General features: G+C 41.6%; 1 protein-coding gene across 1 annotated transcript in view; it reads left to right on the top strand.

The window, feature by feature from the left end:
• The first annotated feature begins 1,208 nt into the window (after window positions 1-1,208).
• Window positions 1,209-23,452, top strand: part of slc2a15a (solute carrier family 2 member 15a) — a 41,828-nt gene continuing 19,584 nt past the window's right edge. The window contains exons 1-6 of the mRNA XM_083923254.1: window positions 1,209-1,297; window positions 12,199-12,297; window positions 17,091-17,251; window positions 18,991-19,115; window positions 22,417-22,562; window positions 22,880-23,012. Of these exons, the coding sequence (XP_083779380.1) occupies window positions 1,253-1,297; window positions 12,199-12,297; window positions 17,091-17,251; window positions 18,991-19,115; window positions 22,417-22,562; window positions 22,880-23,012 (709 nt within the window). The 5' untranslated portion in view covers window positions 1,209-1,252. The remainder of the gene's footprint in view (window positions 1,298-12,198; window positions 12,298-17,090; window positions 17,252-18,990; window positions 19,116-22,416; window positions 22,563-22,879; window positions 23,013-23,452) is intronic.

Below are 23,452 nucleotides of genomic sequence, written 5' to 3'. Positions count from 1 at the left end.
ATATGGCACTATAAATAATATTGAATTGAATTGAAGTGAAACTGTGATGTTTGTAATTGAAGATGTGTGTGAAGCATCCACATTTCACCAAAAAATACACCTGATACCTTTATGAAATTTCTTCCAAGTCTTTCCTGCGTATATTATGCAAGTCTGGACAGTTTCGATGTATACCATAAAAAATAAAACATCAACAAAGCCACCGTGACATCCCCCATTGGTTTATGGACCACTGTAAGGTAAGATTAACGCTAAAGCTGGAAGCTTTTCAACCAGCTGACGTAACTCATCCACTTTGCCACTGCCTACATCTGCATGTAATTGGCAGTTTCCCTCAAATAACCAGCTAACACTAGGGCTAGGTACGCTAGCTTGGGTAGCAAAGTGCAGCCTTTGCACATTGATAAAGACATTTTTAGGTGACCAAAATGATACATTTAACTTAAATGAAGTCAAATCCAGTTCATGTTCATGTTCATGCATACACATTACTAAGCCTCTATCCTGAGTGACGGATCACCATTAAGCCCCGCCCTAATTTACAAAATGAACATCATGCTGTATTGAAGAAGATTTGTAACTAACGATTAACACCATAAACTCATTAGGAAAAAGTTTACTGAGGGAATAAATCAAGTCAGTTTCTCATTGACTTCTATACAAACAGACTTGGTTTTGGGGCCAGTGCAGTCGCCCCCTGCTGGGAATTAGAAAGAATGCAGATTTAATGTACTTCTACATTGGCTTCACTTTTCAGACCTGGAAAGTACTGTGCATCCATCTTTATTTTACAGTCTTTGGTATTACCCCTTAATCTGTACAAAAGAAACGCACATACAAGCCAGTGGAGTCACCCCCTGCTGGACATTAGAGAAAATTCCGGTTTGAGGCACTGTACCATTGGCCTCTCCTCTCCTCTGCTCTCCTCTCCTCTCTTCTCTTCTCCTCTCCTCTCTTTCTTTCTTTGTAAATTCACTTAGAGTTAATTGCTTCCAGCAGGCTTTTCTCTCAGTCTGTCACGCTGCTCTCCATCATGTGATGACACTGTGTGGGCTTGTTAATCGGGCCTGTGGATGGCTGCTGGCTGGAGGAGAGGCATGACCCACCGCACATGAACTAGATTGACCATTTTAACGTGCAGTTCCGTTGACCCTGTGTGACCACGCCTGCTACTACAGCGATGAGATCCTCTGCTGTGTAGAGAGAAACCCTTCTGCTGCTTGCTGTTTGGGACCGGGTGACAGATTTCTTAATGGCTGAGGAGGTTTTACTTCCATCGTCCGGGAAAGTCACATCGGTAAGTTCAGACTGACTGCATGAATGAGGTCAGATCCAGAACCAGGGCCGTCAGCAGACTGATCCCCTATTGTTTTAGACATAGAGCCCCAGCAGCTAATAGCCTTTACAACCTACTTTCAAACATTAACAATCCCATACTTGGGATTCAAAAGAACAGTGGCTGCACTCAACAGGATCTTGTGAGATATTTGAAGTAGAATGTTAAAATCATTATGTGTATTATAATAACAACAAACTACAATGTTAAAATTGCATACAAAAGTTGTTTTTGACTAGGACAGAGTGACATTTGCTGTACTAGTAACAGTTAGAGATCTTTACCAACTGTTATGGTCTGTGTTTTATCTACTTTGAATTATTATGGAGGATTAAATCAATCTACATTTCAAAAAATGAAGGTTGCATTAAAAAAAGTGAATTTCCTAATGTTAACATGGAATCACTTACTTTATGTTAAATAACCAAATACTCTGGCTCATTCATAATCAAAGGTGGACTTTTTGAGCCTGATCATTCTTGCTTAATGTGTAAGTGTTAACATTCCTAAATAAATAAAGAGCTTAAAGGATAGGTTTTATTCCCCTGTTACATTATTGTCTATTGTCTGTAATTCAGATAAGACCACATTACATTATAGTCTAAAAAACATATATCTATACACATAAAATAGACTAATGAAAGACATAACAGGAATAACAGATGGATCAGTGTGCCAGTTTTGGTCATTAAACTTAAATGAGTGTTATGGTGGGGACTCTCTAATTGGTTGTCGTACAGCTTAACACAGTTTTTCTTAGTGGGATCGTCCAGCCACCTGACTGCACCTCAAGTAACTCTGTTGCTAGTAGATTTGAATGTAAGGAAACAGGATAGAGGAGGGGGGGAGCTAAGCCATGCATCGTTTTGTAAACTAAATATTGTTGAGCTCGTTGAGATTTTCCCCTGTTTGTACTTTTTTTTAGAATGTGGCAATGATGGAATTTAAAAGGTTTCTTGTCTAATGTGTTAAGTGCTTGTTTATATGATGATTACAATGAATGGTTTATTGCTGTAGAGTGTTTGTTAGACCAAGTTATATGACAGTATAGGATGTGGGAGATAACCATTGAGAAAAAGTATACCATGGTCGCTTCAGTTGATGGAAGTCTCTGATGAACCTGAAGTTTGATAAATTTACTTTCATACTAATTGTCTTAATTTTTTTAAGCTGAGGTACAGTCCTAAATATTTATTAAATAATATTTATTAAATATATATTTAAACCCTCTCTCCAGACATAAAAACATGTGGTTTCACATGTATGTTGTGTTTTTTGAGAAATACATTTAGCTGTAGACAGCCTTTTCTGTGTCACGTGGTCCATACACCTCTGAAATTGCTACTTTGTCCAATGGTGTACCTCAGGGATCCTTCTTGGGTCCCATATTATTTACCTTGTATATTCTTCCTTTAGACTATATTATTAGCAATGTCAGACACATTCTATCACTGTTACGCTGATGACATTCAGTTGTATGTCTCTTTTAAGCTCGATAATACCCAGAACCTATCTGTTCTGCATTATTGTCTGATCGTCATAAAAGACTGGATGTCAACAACGTTCTACAATTAAACACTGATACGACGGAGGTTCTTATTATTTCTGATACCATAGAACCTAAGGTTGCTCAGTGTATGGGGTCCCTTTCCTCAGCTGTGCAGTCAAATCTTGGGTGATACATTTGATCAGGATATGCATTTCGACCAGCATATTAAGTTTTGGACACACATGTTTTTATCAGTTAAGAAATATTGCAAAGGCAGGTCTGTTTTATCGCAACTTGATCTAGAGATGATTTTTCATGCTTTTATATCATCTCAGCTGGATTACTGTAATGAACTTTTCACCTGTCTCAGCAAGTGATCTCTGGATGTTCTGCAATTGATCCGAAATGCTGCTGCAAGACTGTTGTCCAGATCAAGCCGGATGACTCACATTAAACCATTTTTTCTGCTTAACACTGGCTTCCCATCAGGTTTAGGATTGATTTTAAAGGCCTTGTTTTAACTTACAGATCCCTGCGTATTCAAGCACCTGAGTAAATCTGCGACCTGCTCCATTTGTATACAGTATAACCAGCAGGTCACTAAGGTCTTAGGACCGGGGTTAACTGCAATGAAAATAAATAAACTTGTAGGATTTACTTTATTAAATCCATTGCACTCAATTTTTCAAGTAAAGTTTACTGCTGAATATCAAGTACAAGTCACTCAGCAAGTGTAATGTACTTGCTTTTAAGCATAACATTTGTGAAGAAATTAAGTAAATGTTACTTCACTCTGTTCAACTTATAAGTTATATTTATCTAAATTAAGTTTATTAGAGCACTGGGCACGGTTGATATCCAGACCAACACAGTGATATATCATACTTGGTGTTTATGATGCATTATTGGTGAGAAAAATGCAATTTTATTGTTAAAATCATAGACTGTATAAAAATGGACTCCGTCGGGGTCTGTTCTCTCAACTTGATCCAATCGTACTCACCTCTGGGAGACACCATCTTGTCAGACTTTGACTCCTCCTCATTTCCCCTTACCAAAAAGGCTCCACTGCCCGGGAGCTAGGCTAACATCACGCTGCTAGATAAAAGGGAGTGGAAGTCAGTGTTGAGATTATTTTCCGGGACCGGGAGTCTTTTTAATGATTTTGTAACGGGAACAGGATTTATTAGCATAACAGAGCTAACACGTTGTGTTCCTAAACCATCTGTCTGTACAGTCATTCGAAGAGCAAACCATCTTGTCACTTATGGAAACACCACCATACGAAGGACCGCAGTCCAGGTCAAGATGACAGAGTTAGCATGCTAATCCTGACAACTAGCCTACGAGGAGAAGTCAGGGCCAGGGGCTAACTGTCACTCAAGAGACCACGCCCCTAATTATTCATAAACTTTAACCTTTAATAAAATAAAAACTAGCCTGGTACAAAAATATTCACCCCCCTCAGTGTTGTCATGGAGATATGACCTAAACATACAGACTAGAATGTTTGTTTGTCCCAGGCCTTAAACAGGTTTAATGATGCTGTGTAAACGGCCTGTTTAACATGGGGCTCAATGAGAAACTGCTCTGTTATGAAACCTGCCTCTAGTGGACACTCAGGGAACTGCAGTTTTGGCTCTTCCTGATTAGATCAACCAGGAAGTCGCTGTGGTGAGGTTTGTATAAAATATTTCCCATAATGCATCATGGGAGTTTCCTTCTCCTGCAGTATAACTGAAGGTCGTAGAGGGATGAAAGTTGACCCCTTGAATATGTTTTTTATGTACGGGCTTTCCAACGGTGCCGCCCCTGAGGGTCTTCCACCTTCTGTTCACAGTTATCACAAATATGAGGAAGAAAGGTTACATTAACTAGAAATGACTTTATTAGTATTTAAAGTGAAGTTGCAGTGACTAGAAATCATTTAAATTGTATTTGTATATATATATATATATATATGTATATATATATATATATATATATATATATATATATATATATATTTATATATGTAATTAAATGTGTGCATTTAATACATGAATGAAATGTGTAAATATTAAAATGTTTACTTAAAATATTCTAGTTCCCACTGAATATTAATTTTACTATGTACAAATTATAAGAATTATTATTATTATTATAACACCATATATATACACATATATATATGACAGAAAATAGCATAATAGGTCCACTATAAGGACACTCAAAGGCCTGAGAAAAGATGAGAAGAGAAAAGGAGTTTGCCCTTAAAAGTGTGGGGAACACTTGATACAGTGCAAAATATGTCGGTATTATGTCTTACTGGTAGTAATATTATTATAATATTTAAATTATTATAAATATAATACTACTACTAATAATAATAATAATAATAATATGACGATTATTATCATCAATATAATACTACTACTACTACTAATAATAATAATAATAATAATAATAATAATAATAATAATAATAATCATAAAACAGTTCCTGTTTCCGTTGGAGGGAGGGAAGTTCTGGCTTCACCTTATTCCCGGTGCTTCACTGAGGCTCTGTCGTCTCGCGGTGGAAGGGTGTGGGGGCCGGGTCCGAACTGGGTCAGTGTGTGGCTGCATTGAAAAAGCGGATGTCCCCGTTTACGGAGGAGAGGGGCCGAGGAGATGTTGTTCCTGGGTTTTCAGGGCGGGACCCCGCACGCTCTGATGTGCCCGAGCCCGCCGCGGCGCAGGTGAGTGGTATGGGGCGAGGGGAGTGCTGAGGTGTGTCAGGTGGAAGGACCACAGGCCGCAGTGAGCTGTGGGACCCGGGGGGACGGGGTGGGACAGTAGTTGTCTCCGCACGGGACCACATGATGCGATACACACACACACACACACACACACACACACACACACACACACACACACACACACACACACACTCACACACACACACACACAAACGCACACACATCATAAAGAGTACCTTTGAACAGCAGACAAGAAACCGTCAGAGGACGTGTCATATCATACAGACAGCATTAGTCACTCAGATTCTAGAGCAGGGGTGACAAACATATGGCCGGCGGGCCAGATCGGGCCCAATTGGGTCAAATCTGCAAATGGTGGAGAAATAATGAATTGGACTGTTTAACTGTTGTTAAAGGTTTAAGGTTGAATATGTAGGATTTTTATTAAAAGCTATATTTAGGAAAAATACACAGACGGGGTGTTTTGAGGGGTACAGAATGAACGTATTGCTTTTCCATAAAATAAAATATTTATTCTGAATATATTTTTTATTTTTTTTGACGGGTTTGACAATGACTTTCTGTACCGTTCTGTTTCCATGGTAGCAGCCAATAGCGTTGAGCGTTGCTGGTTGCCAGGGTTGTCTGTTGTTGGATGCGGCTACTGTAGGCTGGCACTGGGTGAAATGAACTTTGCCAATCCTGCAGCTGCTTCGGAGCCTCAGTGAAGGGGGCGTTATTTGTCCCAGCAGCTGAGTGAGCGGAGACGGGCAAAAACCAGAGTGAATATAGGCCGAGCATTCACTCCATGGACTGAGAGAAAGGAGAGGAACGCCATTCAAACGCACGCCCAAATGGCTACGGTTCTCCTTGATCGCTAACATCACTTTCATCTTTACTTAGCTGGAACGGCTAACACTAACGGCTAATGCTAATGCTAACTGCTAACTTTATGTTGTGATTTCCCGGAGGGGATGGGTTCAAACAGGCACAAACAGAGTCCGGTTTCCTGTAGGCTACTGGGCCGGGTCTGACTCTAGACCTGGCAACCTGACATGTGGAGTTATTTTTTGTTGTTGTGACTACCCATGTTGGAACACATTGGATGAAATGCAATCATGGAACCCGCTGGCTATTGTCTGACTGTGATTTATCTTTTAATTGGCTTTTTGTTATTATTTATCTGCATTCATCTGCCGTTTACAGAGATTCTGTCTCTCAACCCCAACTTCATGCTTGCGTCTCAATTTGCTAATTGGACCGTAAACAATGACTGCTGCTTGGAAGAGGAAGTCTTTGCCTGGATGTCCCCCGAGTGTCATCAGAGCAATAGTCGATGGGTTCCAAGATGATATGCGATTTTTGACACTGACAAATCAATTTCATCTCCAGACAAGAGTGTCAATACTAAGATTCCTGCAAACCCCTGGATTACATACAATGACAACATCTTTTGAATTCTCGTCTTCAACAATATCTGCACATGGTAGTCAAGGTATTGTTTAGTTAGGCAACCAAAAGGGTTGTGGCTCAGGAGGTAGAGCAGGTCTAAACACAGTGAGATGACCCAGCTCACCATGTCTTGACTGCAAATGTAACGTCAGTGTTGTGCTCGCCAGCCGGCAGCATTTCTACGACATTGAAGTAACCGTCTATTCTGCTTCGTCCATGTCCATGTCAAAGTGTCGAGCAGCAAGGTAGTTAGGTGTTGCCGAGTTGAGATGTCTCGTGGCGGTTAATCTAAAGTGTGGGTTACAGTTTTTTTTCCATGAATAAGCATTGCAGCTCCTCAGTGTTCCCATGTCTTCCTTCGCAGCTGCTGGGCAGAAGTGCAGGGAGAGGTTGTGTTACTGTATTGTGCTCCAGACACAGCACACACTGCTCTGCCCAGGGCGCAAAATGTAAATAAATATATTTATTCAGTCTTTTTATTGGGCATCAACTTCGCCTTTATGTGTGTATTGATAGAAAAAATAGAGAGACAGATCTTGTCAGACGCGGTTTCCCGTCTTTTCGTGTTTCTTTTACTGGGTGATCGCCGACGAAGTGCAAGCAGAATTTATTTACACACTTCTAAGAATGACAATGACATTTCATATTTGTACACTGACATTTACGTGTCAAATTAGTGAACTAAAGTGACGTTGATGAGAGAAAGCAGTAAGAATGTTTGGGTGACGCTCTGCCTGAGCGGCTCAGGTGGTGGTTTACATTAAAAATGTAAATTAAGAAGAATTTACAGTTTATTCTGGAGCTGTTAAAGCGTGTCATTTTATTGTGAAGGACCGAGGTATGGTCCTGGATGTTTTGAAAGCATTGATGTTAATGTGGACGACCAGCAGCTCCCAGTGTTTACGGAGAGGAGATATAAAGGGTTAGCACAGTTCTGTTAAGTTTGACAAAAACACAAAAATGGTACAATCATTTCTACCAACCTAGGAATATTTCCAAGATCAGAGCAATGTTATCTTTTAGCAATACAGAGATAATGATTCATGCTTTTATTACCTCATGCCTGAACTATTGAATTGAGACTCTGCAGACGGACCTCTAATGAAGACCAAGCACTCGTCTTAGGGCGTGATCACACTGTCCTCCCGGACCACGACCCTGACTTTAGGGTACTTGTCCCCCCTCCCTCTCCCCCGCGCCCCAGTCCCGTTTGTACTCACACTACCTGGGCCTCGGCTAATGCTTCTTGCTGTCCATACGCCTTCAAGCCGTAACACGTCAGACGCATTGATCGCGTGTGTGTGGCTTTGTTTACAAATCTTTGTACTTCACACTACTTAAAGGTACTAGACTTTAGCTGAAAAACCGGTTTTGGCCGCGGCCAAAAGGATAGTGTGATCACGCTCTTACATCACCCCAGTGTTAGCCTCCCTGCACTGGTTACCAATGTCTTTAGGGATCCATTTTAAAATCTAGCTCATGACTTAGAAGGCTTTACATGGCAAGGCGCTAGAATACATTGTGAACTCTTGACCCCTTACTGTGCATAAAGGCCTCTCAGATCTGCTGGGTTAGGCCTGATATCTGCTCAGAGTCCAGGTTAAGGTCCAAGATGATTAAGTGTTCGCTGTACAGGCACCTAAGGGCGCGCTCACACTATCCTCCCGGACCGAGACCCGGACTTTAGGGTACTTGTCCCCCCTCCCTCTCCCCCCGCGCCCCAGCCCCGTTTGTACTCACACTACCTGGGCCTCGGCCAATGCTTCTTGCTGTCCATATGCCATCACGCCGTAACACGTCACACGCATTGATCACGTGTGTGTGGCTTTGTTTACAAATCTTTCCATAGACCTCGGAGTTTTTGTGCGTCTTGTCGACTGTTTTTGAATATTTTCATCCGACCAAATCTGCAGTAAACACTCCACCTCCGCATCACACCAACATGAACCTTTCACCGCCATTGTTGTTGTTGTTAAATGTCCGCGCATGGTCCGTCCTTCTATTTACATGTCCGAACAGGCGGACATAACGCTACTGCCGTAGGGCTCGTGCTCGTGCTCGTACACGTGCGCACGCTCGTGCTCGTACATGTGCAAACGGCTCCGCTGAAGCCCACCTATTTCAAGCGGGCCGTGGACGGTTCCGCTGGCCGCAGTTGAGCGCGGAGCGGGTGCGCTCACACTACTTAAAGGTACTAGACTTTAGCTGAAAAACCGGTTTTGGCCGCGGCCAAAAGGACAGTGTGATCACGCTCTAAGCTTTGGAACAGGTATTTGATCTTCAGACAGATCTGATTCAATCCACTTTTCAATCCTGTCTTAAGACACATTTTTACATACTTTTATCAACACTTTAACACCTGTCTCATGCGTTTACACAATACAGCTCTGCTGCACAACCACCTGATTTTAAGTTTGCTTTAGTTTGTGTGCTGTAGGGGAGAGCCGGTATGATTGAAACAAACCATACAAGTCTGACAAGGCATATTTCATCACTATGTTCCACACGCAAGACTGACCGACCCTGCAAAGATCATGTGATGGTGTCATACCGTTCAAAGGTTATCCCAGCAAACCTGTTTTTAATGTTTATAACATCAACACATTAATCACCAAAGTGAAAAAAAAACTTACAACTGTGTATCGCTAAACATGACTTGTGAGAGGGAAATAGGTAAATTAAATGAAACCTATGCGTCAAACTGATATAAAAGAAGAAAGGTGAGTTTAATCGAAATGCGCATCTTGACAAAGGACAAAAATATTTTTTTGACCTATTTATATAATAAGAAATCACGTGAAATTTTAGCAATGATGACTACACTAGTATGTTGTCCGGTATGTTCCATAAAAACAAGAGTAAGTTCAATAGTTTGTGTTCAAAATATGCTGTTTGAGTCGTCCCGCGTATCTGTTCAAATGTCCTGACCTGAGCTGGGGCATTTGAAACAAATGTCATCTTACGTTCAAAGTAAAAAAGAAACGTGTGATCATCATTATGTATTGTCCGACTTATGTATTAAATTACACTTGTAACTAAGAGAATACACGTGAATCGTGAATCACATGATCCAATTATTTGTATAAGTAACGTCATCTTTGAAAAAGACGTTTAACTCAAAAGTGTTTCAATTGACCCTTAAAGCTGCAGACCCTCATTTAAGTGAATATTGACCCTCAAACACAAGACACACACACACGCATACACACACACACACACACACACACACACACACATTACTTGTTGTTCTTGTTTTTGTCCTTAGTTGATATGTTCTGTATTCCAACGTGAAACAATGTACAATGTATTTGTCCCTACTCAATAAAAATAATAACAAAAATAATAATAATAATAATCAATGCCCTAGGAGAGTTGCAGTAAGAAGTGGCAGATCATAATGTCTGCACTGCACACCTGCATGAATATGATTACATGTGACATTACTTGCCAGACAGCAGTGAATGATAATCTTTGTTAATCATATTGCCAACAGCTGCAGGGTGCTCACTAGTTATAAGAAATCTCATTCCAGGAGCTTTTCTTGAGTGAATAGGACAGCAGTTGCTCAGAAATGGCCATTCACCCCAGTTTTACTCCTGTTTTTAAGGATGCAGGGTTCATGATGAAGTGTCTCAGGTTGATTACAGGTGACGGCTATGCCATTACTGCTAACTGCCTGCTCTTTTTAAAAGGCTATATCCAACCAAGTAACACCTATATTTAGTCTCAAGTGAAAGAACATAGCAATATAATGGACAAAATGTCATATGTTTGTATCGTCTTTCAGTTGGTTTGAAAGTGTCTCGAGGCGGAAATCTTAAATGGTGTGCAGGACTGACAGCTCTGGGAACCGACTGAGACAACTGAAGTCAAACTGTGCTACTGGCTAGCTGATGTTAGAATATGTTCTCACGTAAATTAAAGTCAAAAGATCTGGTGTTTTCACCCAAACATTAGCAAAACACTCATTGCATTCTCTCCCTTCGTGGCCTTGTACAGTGTCAGGCAGTCACACAGTAGGCCAGGGACCAAACCAAGCTTCATTTACTAAGCAAATGTTGGTAACCTATACAAGTGGCAGGTAGATCTATTTTACGCACTAGCCAAAGAAATAATGGTAATCTATTGAGTGAGTTATAATTTTTGAACATTAAAGTGTAATTCCGGCACAAAAAACTTTCCCATGGTCTTTTTCAACACTTAGTTACATATATCAAATAATCCATTGAGACAGTTTTTTTCGTGTATGAACTACTAACAGAGAAATCTGGTAGAGTCGCTAACAGCCGGACGTGGCTAACACTGATGAGCTCAGGGCAGAACGGTCCTTACACGGAAAACAAAGCACCAATGGGCTCCTTCCTTTTGGATTGACTTTGGTAATCCACCTGAATGGACTTTACTATGACAGGAGCTGGTACAGGGGCCAGTAGATAAGTCTTTCAAAACACTCTTTTAATAAACTCTGGGTTCTTCAACTACATTGTTGGTGCTTTGTTTTCTGTGTAATGAATCTTCTCATGCTACTGCAGAGGTTTGGTGTTATTTTGAGCAGTATTAGTGGTTAAAAAAGACGTTTGAATGCCTTCACTGTACTGCCCCGAGCTAATCACTGTTAGCCACGTTCGGCTGTTAGATAGTTGTTACAAAACAGAAAGGGAACGTTTTTCCTTCTCACATCTGGTAAATCTGCTTTGAAATGTCCTACAGACAATCAAGTTTCAAGCAAAAAAACGTGCCGAGGTTTACCTAGGTGATTGACAGGCTAAAAATCAATTACAATTTTTCGAATGCTGTCAAAGACCCCCTCTGTAAAAAGTAGTTCGGAAAACGTTGGAATTGCTTTTGGATAAAATGTGTCATTTAAAGGTAACGGTATCTTTAATAGTAATAATAATATTTATATACAGTATTAATCCAGCCATTTTGAGTACACAGTGGCAACGAAAACCTTCCCTTTAACAGGCAGGAAGGTCGAACAGACCTCTAGGCCTAGACCTCTAAGCTCTATGGAGGAAGGCCATCTGTCTTGACCGGTTGGAGAGAGAGAAAGAGAGACAGACAGACAGACAGACAGGCAGGCAGGCAGGCAGACAGACAGGTATCAGCACAGGAGTCATTTCCTAATGAAATAATACTCACTTCTGCACCTTTCTTTGAATGAAAATGTCCTAACACCTCTCTCCCTCCTGCTGTCTGCAGCAGCTGACCGGCTCTTTGTTGGCGGTGGCATTCCTTACCTCCTTCGGGAGCTCCATGCTTTATGGCTACAATCTGGCCGTGGTCAACTCCCCCGCTGTGGTAAGATGCATACGCATGCACAAAGATTCACTGCACGTTAAGTGATTCTTGCTAATTGAATTACTTGTTATGAATTTGAACCTTTCAAGGAGGATATCACTTAAGGTGGTGTGTCGGTCTGTCATGTAGAGGAGCCTTGCACTCACCTGGAACATGCTCCTAAATACAGTGGACAGCATCGTTTTGCCCAGGGGCTCAATCACAGTTTTATCAGCCATGCTGTGACCAAAACACATTCTAGAAAGCCAATAGTAAGGTAGATCATTTTTAATTCAATTACACATCTATTTGTCTGTGTTTTTGCCTTAGTAGTGGTTGGCCAGGATGGTATTATGAGTAATTTTGTCTGTTCATCCAATACTTTGATCCACAGCAATTCATCTAAACTACTTATTACTGTTAAAAATAGGTCAGTTTGATTCAGTTCAGTTCATGATACTTCCATACGCGCACAATACATGTTACTATTATTACCGCCGCGTGATTGTAAGTTGCACGTTACATCCAAGCTGTCCAGACTTACATAATACACGTACAATTTGAAGGAATTTAATAAAAGGCATTAAAGTTGTACTCTGTAAGATTATGATTGCCTCTTAAGTTAATATCCATCACAGAGTGAGTTAAACCAACAGTGAGTGATCATATGACCCACTAATGAAAACACGTGTTGCCTTTTTGCTGAATATTCCAATATCCGTGTCTGTGGAGACATTCCCTCTCTGGATGTAAATAAGCCGCCATGTTAGTGACGCTGCTGACAGCGGTTGGTCTGCTGGCCCAACTTGTCACTAACGTTATGCTGCGTTCACTTCTAATCGGAAATTGGGAACTTCCAACTTGAGACAGGCTTATAGTAAGGGCAGAAGTGTAACAGGAACATGTGTGTGTGGATTTAAGAGGGAACATATGTGGGAAGGACTGGAAGTAGAGAAGTGAATGCGCTTCAATAAATTTTACAAAAGAGCAAAAAATTAAAAATTTAAAAAATACTAAACATATATAGTGACCATGAATGTGACAAGATGGAGGCTCTGAAAGAACAGGCTCACCTGCAGTTACATCTTACCAACAAAACAACGCAGCTAGAAACAGCTTATCTCAAAATTAGCGTATGCATTCTTGAGTTATGGCCCAAAACGTATTTTGTGAAGTCACAATGATCTGTAGGGAACTGTAGTCAAGGCCAACGTAATCGAGTCCCAGTCAAGTCCAAGACCAGGTCCAGAATCTGCTAGATTCTGTTGTCCATGAGGAGTCTCAGCGTCAAAACTGCTCATGAACTCAGATCAAACTGTGAAATTAGACAGCGCCGAACAAATATGAATCAAGATTCTGCTAGTGTATTTCCAATGTCTTGCATAAAGTGTTTTCAGAAACATAGTTTAGTGTCAGTTTGTCTGGCCCGCCAGCTGGTGGGTGTGATGCTTGGTTTTGGCTCGACTTGGTCACAGACTTTCCTTTTTGCCCTCGTAATCACAAAACCCTCATTTTTTTTGTAATTTAACAAAATGAGACATATTTTGTCAAGTCACTTTCAACTGCTGTAGAAGCAGAATATCAGTCTAATTCAGTCTTTTGTGTCTATCTCTGTCATCCTACTGCTGCTGAAAGACCTTTTCCCTGACATCACTACAGATATCCCCCTGTTTTCAAAATAGAAGGTCAAAATCAGGCTTCGAACTGAGAGCCAGTCACATGCACTAAAGCCTCCAGTTGAGTAGCTGCATAAGACTTGTCCTTCTCCTGCAGTTGGGGGTCAAAGTTGGTCCACCTACTCATGCCATCACATGGTAAACTGATGAGGAGGTTGAGGTCAAAAAAAGATTTTGTGATTTGATTAGACACAGAGCTGAAAATGTGAGTGAAAAAAGATAAAGAGAGTGTGTTAGTGTGGGTCTCGTGACACCAGGATATCTAGGCCACATGATACACAAAGACAAGGTTTCCTCTCTTATCCAGAAGGAATGCTCTCTGATTGGCTCGAAGAGTGACCACATCCTCTCTATTGGCCCAATACAGCATCTGATCTGTGAGGAGTAAGTGCCAGTTAACCAGCATTACACATACTGGCCCTCATTTATCAAACAAACGTATGGCAGAAAAAAAACGTGCGTACGACCATTCTTTCTTTCAACTTTGGCGTTTATCAATTTGGACGTGAGCGGGAGCTACGATCAAATCTCACGTCAGGTCTGAGATCGTGTACGCAAATTTCAGCCTGTGGATTTGCAGTGCCGCACAGCAAAATCTGGCTGAAAATAATGAACAAACCTCAGCTGTCATTAAGCATAAGCAGTCACATATTAAGAACAGATCAAAACGGAAAAAAAAACGAATAAAAAAATAAACATTGTGGTCGGAGCAATTGATTGTACTCATGTGCGTCTGAAGGCACCATCCATGAATGATTACGCATTCATCAATCGCCAAAACTACCACTCGATAAATGTACAGGTGATTTGTGATGCCAAGCTATCGCTTTTAAACGTGGTGGCCAGGTAAAAGGCCAGGATAAATTGCATTAAATCAATTACGGTATCAGATGATTAAAATCTTGGTATGGTTCTTATAGGTGACAAAAGTTATCCTCTAACGGAATACCTAATAACCCAGCTGGCAAACCCAGCTACAGAGCAGGAGCGCAGGTTCAGCAGTGCGCACACACGCACACGGGTCACAGTGGAGCGCTGCTTCAGGTTGACTGCCTCCGTTATTCTTTTCCATACAGCGTTTTTACGGGCCCCTTTTTTTCCACTGCCAAAAAGCACATCATTATTTTGTTCCATCTCGGATGTCAGGATGCCGATCTCTGTGTCGGAAAAGTGTCTTTTCTTCCCAGCGTTTCTCCTCTCCATGTTTGACCTCAGTGGGCGAGGCCTCCGAACCAGGAATATTTAAGGGCGTAACATGTTACTGACGATCAAATTCAGCCGCCGCATTTATCAAGGGCTGCTCATTCGTACGCTGAGATTGGTCAGATACGAATGTTTCATAAATCACACGTGAGTCCTGTCCTACCACCAATTCTGCACTCAGATTTTGCGCCCGTTTTCACGCAAGATTGATAAATGACGGCCATTGTATTTTCCAATTTTATCTGTGGATAGGAACAAGCAACCTTTCGCCCGTTTTCACCCCCAGTGTTCATCTCTACAACAACTGATGGAAAAATGTATTTGTTGACCACTTTTTTTCACAATGGAAACTAGATCAAAACTAAATGAAATGTAAGCTTTAAAAGTCATTTAAAAAATACTAACTAAATGTGACTGTTAAAGTCAGAAGAATGGACAAATGAGCAAAATTCTGTTTAAATGCTGAGGCCAGACGTTCAACTTTGGATGGATGGCTAAAAAAGTAACCAGATAAACTACTAGTGATGTCATGGAATGAGGCAGAGATGATGGTTGGGATTTCTCTTTCTGTAAATGAGCAAGTGTCGAAGTTATGTATATATAACTTTGTACTTTTCTTAGCTTCTTTTAATCAAAACGGGTGCTGTGTGGATCATAAATGATGTGCTGCTTCTCAACCTTATAAATGAGTCTCTCTTCATTCATGGTGACCGCTGACTCGAGGATGAGGAAGTTAGTGTGTTGGCATTCAGCTGCAGGACAAAGAGGTGTGGGGATGGCTCATGAGAACAGTGCCAGTTGGAGCACGAATCTTCACAAAAATTGAGCCACGGTGAGCTTTTTCAAACAAGCGACGTGTCACTCAGCCTGTTGGCCGACACACGGAGCAGGTTAGGACATCTTCATTGGGAAACACTGGAAAAAATCTGATTCTCTTACTCTCTCATTTAGGAGTTAGAATGATAGGACCTATATCTATACATTTGGGTCATATCTAAAAAGCATGTAAACAGGTATATATAATGTATATATACACACACACACTGGAAATCAAAATTAGAGAACAAATTATTAATACTTGATTCATTCTGAAATATCAACTGTGTCTATACCACTGCTGTACTAGCATGTTTATTTAAATAACCAAGGCACTTCAACAAAAACCTTTATTTTGTGAAAAAGCAGTGATCAGAATTAGAGAACAGTAAGTATTGTGTCTGAAGAGAAGATTTTCTTCTGTAGGATTCAAACATGAACAGGAAGTGTAGAGGCCACAGCTTTGAATGACTTCCGCACATCTGCGCCCACAGGACATCACTAGTTTCTCACACTGCTCTGGTTTGATCTTGGTCCATTCTGACTCAGTCTCTCCCACAGTTCACTAACTGTACCCAGCTTTAGCTGTCGTATTAAGTTATTGCACACGAAAACCCAGCGTTTGCTGTTTTGTCTGTTTCATATTAAAAGCTTTTAAATAAAAAAAATAGCAGGACTTTTATTGTAAAGAGTTCTTCGGAAATGAAATGTGCAAGAACCACACTGAAGACACAGCGGTGGAAATGCAAATTTCTGCCTTGCTGGGTTGATGCGCCAAGCTGAGTCGAGCTGAACCAGCCCATATGTATGAAAAAGGCCATGTGTCAGTCCAGGTCTAGTCTCTGGGTTTTTCTCAAGCAAACGGCCAACAAAAGAACAGAGTTGGCAGAGATCCTGGAAAGGTGGATTTTCACACCTGGCCAGTCACGGCACAAATGGGCCGTCACTATTTCAGGAAGTTACAAAAAGAACTGAAGTCAAAGCATCGGTATATCTGTAATTATGGAATTACCTTTCATACATCATGGGTGATCTTTTCATTGTTTCTGCCACCTTTCGTACCACTCTCCTCGTCTGAGCTTTCCTGCGTCTTGTTTCTACTCCCCCTTCACCTCTCAGTACATAAAGGACTTCTACAACCAAACTGTTCTGAGTCGTAATGGAACCGGACTCAGTGGGGAGACCCTGACCATCATGTACTCTCTCACTGTGTCTGTCTTCGCCATTGGAGGTCTGCTCGGCTCCCTCATTGTGGGCATGCTGGTCTCTCGCTTCGGCAGGTAAGACATTTGTTAGTTACTGTTGGTTTATTTTTACCATGACCGCATTCTTTTCCTAACTCTAATCACACAGTTACAGCCCTGACACCATGCATGGAGACAGCAGAGCCGCACACACACACTGTGTTAATACTACACCGAGTGTCTGTATAGGTGGACATTTTCACATGTTGTACTGCTAATTACAGTAGATATTTCTGGAACACAATAAATAAACATCTTTCACATAACACCCCACTGTTCTTCACACTTTGTTGATAATGTTAGTTCAGTTTTTGAATGTTTTAAAGGTAAAAAGGTGAGATTTCCCATCTTTTTTGTTTATAAAGCTGTGCTGCGAAAGTATCCATACACACAGCATTCAGAAACTTTAACGAGCAGTCAGGACCTTGCTATATATAGGTAGAAAGAGTCTGTTTCAACCTTAGGCCTTCTCGGTAGAAGCTCGGGTAGAATCTAGAACGAGCTTGAGCAGCGGAGGGCAGGGCGAGGCCAGATGCACTTTTCTTGAACATTTCTCAATGAGGGAGAAAGAGTAGATGTGCTTCCAGTTTTTTTTATTTTCAATTTTTAGGGTTCCTACACAGTCTGGAAAATTCTTGAATTTTGAAATGGAAAATGTGTAGGAACCCTGAATGTGGGAAATCCATGTTAAACAAAATATAAATCATAGCAGAGTAGTTTTTAAATACTTTAACACTTGTCTGGAGTGGAACAAAAATCTGGCCATATCTTACATATTGCACTTTTAAAGCAGAATTTTCTGGAAACTAAATCTAACCTTGAATCAGCTTCCAGAGAGAGAAAGTGGGGTGCGTCCCTCTTGTAGAGTCTGACCTGAAGCAGGGAACGTTTGTCCTCAGAAGCCCTCAGAGCTGTATTGGGATGTTGGCTCTGCTCTGTCCTGACACCTCACCTAGTAACCCCTGTAGACCGCCCAACCATGAGAGTGGATAGTGGCCAACTGGCAATGTCAGCCTGAGAGACACTCGGCAGCATCTGGTGCTGCCACCAACATGGACGCCTGAACACACACAGTCACAGCAAGGGAATAACAATCTTTTTCAAAATCGTGAAACTATGACACTGATAAACATGGTCCGGTATATGTAGTGTTTCATATACAACTCAGACACACAAGTTAGGCATACAAGACACTCAGAGGGACAGAATTACACACACGCACACACACACTTACGCTGGCACAAGCGCGCTACATCAGGGCCTTCTATCAATCTTGCCTGTGTCCTTTACTCAGAGCTGTTGGTGACCCTCTTCCCTGTGCCCCGTTGTCCTTCAGAGTGCAAAGTGTCGTCTTATGCCCTTCAGAAGCCGACTAGTCCTCAAAGTTCAGAGGTTCTTTTTGGATTTACTGCAAATCACCTGAAAGCTCCATTCATCTCCACTATCTCATAGAACTTCAGTTGACGTTTATATGCAAATGAAAGCAGGCAATTTATAATCCCATTTACAGGCTGATCATCACTGCGGGGCTTTATGGTCAATCACAGCCTATGAACAACCTTGTGAGCTGTGTTAGCTTTTTAATGGCTAATCAGGTATATACTGCATGTCTATCATTATGACTGAGTGTATATCAGCGGGGGGTTACTGCTGTCCATATAATGCTGCTGTCATCATTTTCCCATGAACCTCTGGGTCATATGATTTTACGTATATTCATACTGTGCGTGTGTGTGTGTGTGTGCGTGTGTGTGCGCGTGTGTGTGTACTTTCAGGAAAGGCACAGTGGTAAACACAACGGTGCTGGTGTTTATTGCTGGTTCTCTCATGGGCTTCAGTAGGATCTGTGGTTCACCTGAGATGGTCATCATTGGCCGCTTCATCACAGGAATACACTCAGGTACACACACACACACACACACACACACACACACACACACACACACACACACACACACACACACACACACACACACCACACCTGCATCCACTGCATCCAGTTTGGTGTGGAAGACCCTGACCTCAGCCCCATCCAACACCTTTGGAAAGACCTGGAGCCTAGATGGGGTCTTTTTACATATTGGTTACATCAATTAGTACTTCTGTACATGGTTTTCGGTGTGAGCTACAGGTGTTGACATAGATTTGGTTCGATTTAGTCATGCTCACCAGTGCTGGGATAAAGTGTGACATCAGACGCGTGAGGCAGACCCTCCATGCTCCACGGCGCTCTTGAGATGCAATGCGAGACCAGGCGTTAAGTGATGTGGACATTGGCACGGAAAAATTGGCGTTATGTGTATGGACATTGTGTGTTGTGCTAAAATCATATGGTTGCGCTGCCAGCCAAGTGCAGCAAAGAGAAATTGGGAAGTATTTGAGGAGGAAAAAGTGTCAACAAGAGACATAGTCAGGCAGTGACAAGAGCCGTTTTCCACTGTGAGCTCAGGCCATCTTTGAACCAGCTGGTGTTGATGGCCCTGGGCCTGCAGCTGGAAGGAAAAAAAAAACATTTGCCCTTCTGTTATCGAGCCATTAGCCTTGTAGTGTTTTACTAAAGACCAGTCCATAACATGCCAGCCCTGTGTAAACGTCCCCCAGTAGGGATGAGTAGCGTTACGTTTTTAATGATACTGCCTATCGATCCTGTACTTTAACAGTACTAGTTATTGGTTCTTTTTAAGAGAAAAAAGAAAAATAAACAAATTTAGAATTGAATGAACATCTGCTTTATTTTCTTGCATCTTATAATGTACTAAACAAACTGTGCTGTCATAAACATTTTTGAAAGCCAAATCAGCACAACAGTTTTGAAGATATATCAGTTTAGTGTCATAAATCAAAGAGATTTTTAAAAAACGTTTTAACAGCCATGTTAAATATATATATATTGGTATACTGTATGTATATATATTACTCACAACAACATAAAACATACAGTGGTAACATGGGCATCACATTATTACTCTAGTGTTTTTATAACTAAATTAACTCTTTGTTGGCTCTGGCAGCATAATATACTGTAATTTCCGGACTATAAAGCGCACCTGACTATAAGCCTCACCAGCTAAATTTAGGGGAAAATACAGATTGCTCCATATAAAAGCCGCACCCGACTATAAACCGCAGGCGTTTTGATGTGTAATTACCGTAGTATATAGGGGTTCCTGCTACCACGGAGGGGATTGTCGGGACAGAGATGACTGTTTGGGAATGCAAAGCGTCCCATTTATTAACAATAAATCTTTCAATCATTCAATCAAACTTTCACATCTTTGACATGGCGAACAGCATTCGTGCAGAGTACAAATAATACAACGGTGCAAAGTAATACAAAGTGCTCGTCTGTAACACGGCAGTAAAAGTGCAGTCCCGCGGCCGTTTACGTTATCAAAATAACCAACCAGGTACGTGCAGCAGCTCTATTTCCTTCTTTGACAGCCAGATCGATTGCCTTTAACTTTAAAGCAGCATCATATGCACTTCTCCATTTGTTTTGCTCTCCTACTCTTTGTTTTGCTCTCGTTACCTGGCGCCAGATGTCTGCCTCGGTCTCGCGCATCCTCGGTAGTGCGCGCCCCTGGTTACCGTAAGCCGTAGAAAAGCCGCACCGTTGTATAAGCCTCAGGGACCAGAACGAGGGAAAAAAGTAGCGACTTATAGTCCGGAAATTACGGTACTTCAGCATAACTTAACAAACCTGAGGTGGACGGGGAAACAGGAGACTACCCCCCCCCCCCCCCCCCCCTGCATTTATCAGGCTGAATTGAATGCACTTTTAGACATTTTGAAAGGTTGCTTGTGTCACCTCCTTTACATGAAAAACCTTTGGACCGCTTGGTTCTCTCCGACAGTCTCTATCGGCGTGAGTGAGAGAGTGACAGACAGGCAGACAGTGAGTGAGACCTCGCCCCGCCCCCTGCACAGGAGGACAGGGCTCTGACATAGGGTCTGTTCAGGAGGAATGTGAGGACCGTTAAGCAGAACCGATAACGTCAGAGCCTCTCGATACAACAGCCTTTCACACTAGAATACAGTTAAAACCATCAAGCAATCCACAACACAATAAAGTTACGGTAAGATGTGTTCAGGTGAATCACTGTGGCCGTTTAACTAGCGAAATAAAAAAACTCCAAAAACCTCACCAACACTGGCAGGTTGTGTCCTGGTCTGGGCAGTCATCCGAAAAAATATCCCACTGGACCAAAAGCCCAGCAGAACGATGGGCCAGTATCCAGAAAACAGCAGCTCAGATCGGCTCTGATAATACACACTGGAGTGGAGTGACTGCCAGTGTAATGTCCCTGTTTAACCAGTACTTTTGATTACGGTCCGCTTTTTGTTTGTCCTGGTTCTTCAGTGATAATTGTGCTGCTGCACCCGTCTCCCCACCCAGAGACTCTCAGCTGTGCTTCAGGCCATGACAGCCCTGATGGCCCATGGGTAAACTGTAGGCCATATTCACTTGGAAACTAGTCTGGACACAGCCTATCGACTGGCCTTGGCTCACTCAAGTTCACCTGCTTTTGGCGCAGCAGTGGGAAGACAGCTAATGAGTACTTGAAATCTTGGAGGCCAACAAAAGGCTGCAACCAACAATCGTTTTTTATAATAGTGAACAATGCCCTCCACATCTTCACAAAAACATCGCGGTGAGCTGGATCAATACTGAGAACTCATCTTAACGAATAAGGCCATTACTTGATTACTGTGGCAATTGAAGGAAACATTTTGCTGGGTGTGTCTAGGGGAGCGTACCTACTGTATTTCCCCCGGTCTGTTATTTTTTCCACAATCAGTGCCGAATTAAACGGCAAATAGGCTTATGTAGACCCTAACACTACCCCCTAACCCTGCCCTAACCCTGACAAAACCCCTTACCCTAACAAAATGCCGAATTAAATTAGCGAAGGAATAGGCTTATGCAACCGGGGAACATAGGACCCTTTTGGGGAACATGGGACCCAGGGAACATCCCTTGTCTAGATAGTAATCCTAGATCTGCAAAAATGTGAGACTTGCTTCTCAACGATCTAGAGCCTACTAACCTTAACCATTCAAGGTCAATACCTAACCTTAACCATTATAACAATTATAGTTATGTAGCGTAGAATTATGCTATGAAGTCTGTATAGAACATATATTTCAAATCAATGCAGTGTTACATAGATTCTCTTCTCTGTTTTTATTGTCTGCTGCAGGCATCTCTCTAAGTGTAGTACCGATGTATCTGGGTGAAATAGCACCTAAGAACCTGCGAGGCTTCCTGGGTCTTGTGCCGAGTATCTTTATTGGTACGGGAGTCTTCGCCGCCCAAGTCCTCGGCCTCCATGAGCTTCTAGGAAAGGTAGTCAACAATTTCTAACACCAAGTGTGTGGACAAGATTTAATAAATAAAATAATGACGGACTAATATTTCCATAAACAAGGTAATTGTGACTGAAGAACAGTTCTGAGGGGCGATTCATGTTTAATGTATTCATTGCTTCTCATAGACAACCAATGTGGTGTTTAACTATACAATAAATATATATATAAAAAAAACATGATATTCATCATATAACTCTTGACTATAAATCACTGACTGGCAGATATTGTTTGGGTTTTGTTTAATAAAAGGGTGATATTGTTGACACAAGTATAACTGTGATGTAACTGTTACAGGAGGAACACTGGCCCCTCTTTCTCTCAGTGGTGGTGGTACCCACCTTTATACAGTTGATGCTGTTGCCATGGTTCCCAGAGAGCCCCAGGTACCTGCTGATTGAGAAGCACAACGTCCATGCCACCATCACAGGTCAGTGCTCAAATTAGAGCAATGCATAACAGACCCTATACAAGTCATTTATGTTTTGTCACAGTTTAGTAGTAGTACATTTTGCGACATGCATTATTTTATTGAATCATGGCAGTTTTGAATTATGTCTACCTTTACAGAGGTATTACTATGAAAATAGAGAGCAGCAGTGTGTCATCATTACAGTAATGATCGGAGACATCAGAGCTACAAATTATGTGGAAGAGGAGCAGCAACTTCAATGGACAAGATGGGACTGAATAAGAACCCTCTGAGACCCACGTAGACCCACTTTTGTCTGTTTTAGGGTGAACAGGGGATCTCTAGGAGGTGAAGGCAGGTCAACGGTAGATGACTCATTTAAAAAGATGAGGAACTGAAGATTCATTTCAGATGCAGCTCAGCACTGTGTGGCAAGTTCTTCTTGTCATAAATCTGTA

Source organism: Echiichthys vipera (assembly GCF_963691815.1).
Source record: "Echiichthys vipera genome assembly, chromosome: 11".
Lineage (NCBI taxonomy): Eukaryota > Metazoa > Chordata > Actinopteri > Perciformes > Trachinidae > Echiichthys > Echiichthys vipera.
This window is presented reverse-complemented; position numbering and strand designations above follow the sequence as displayed.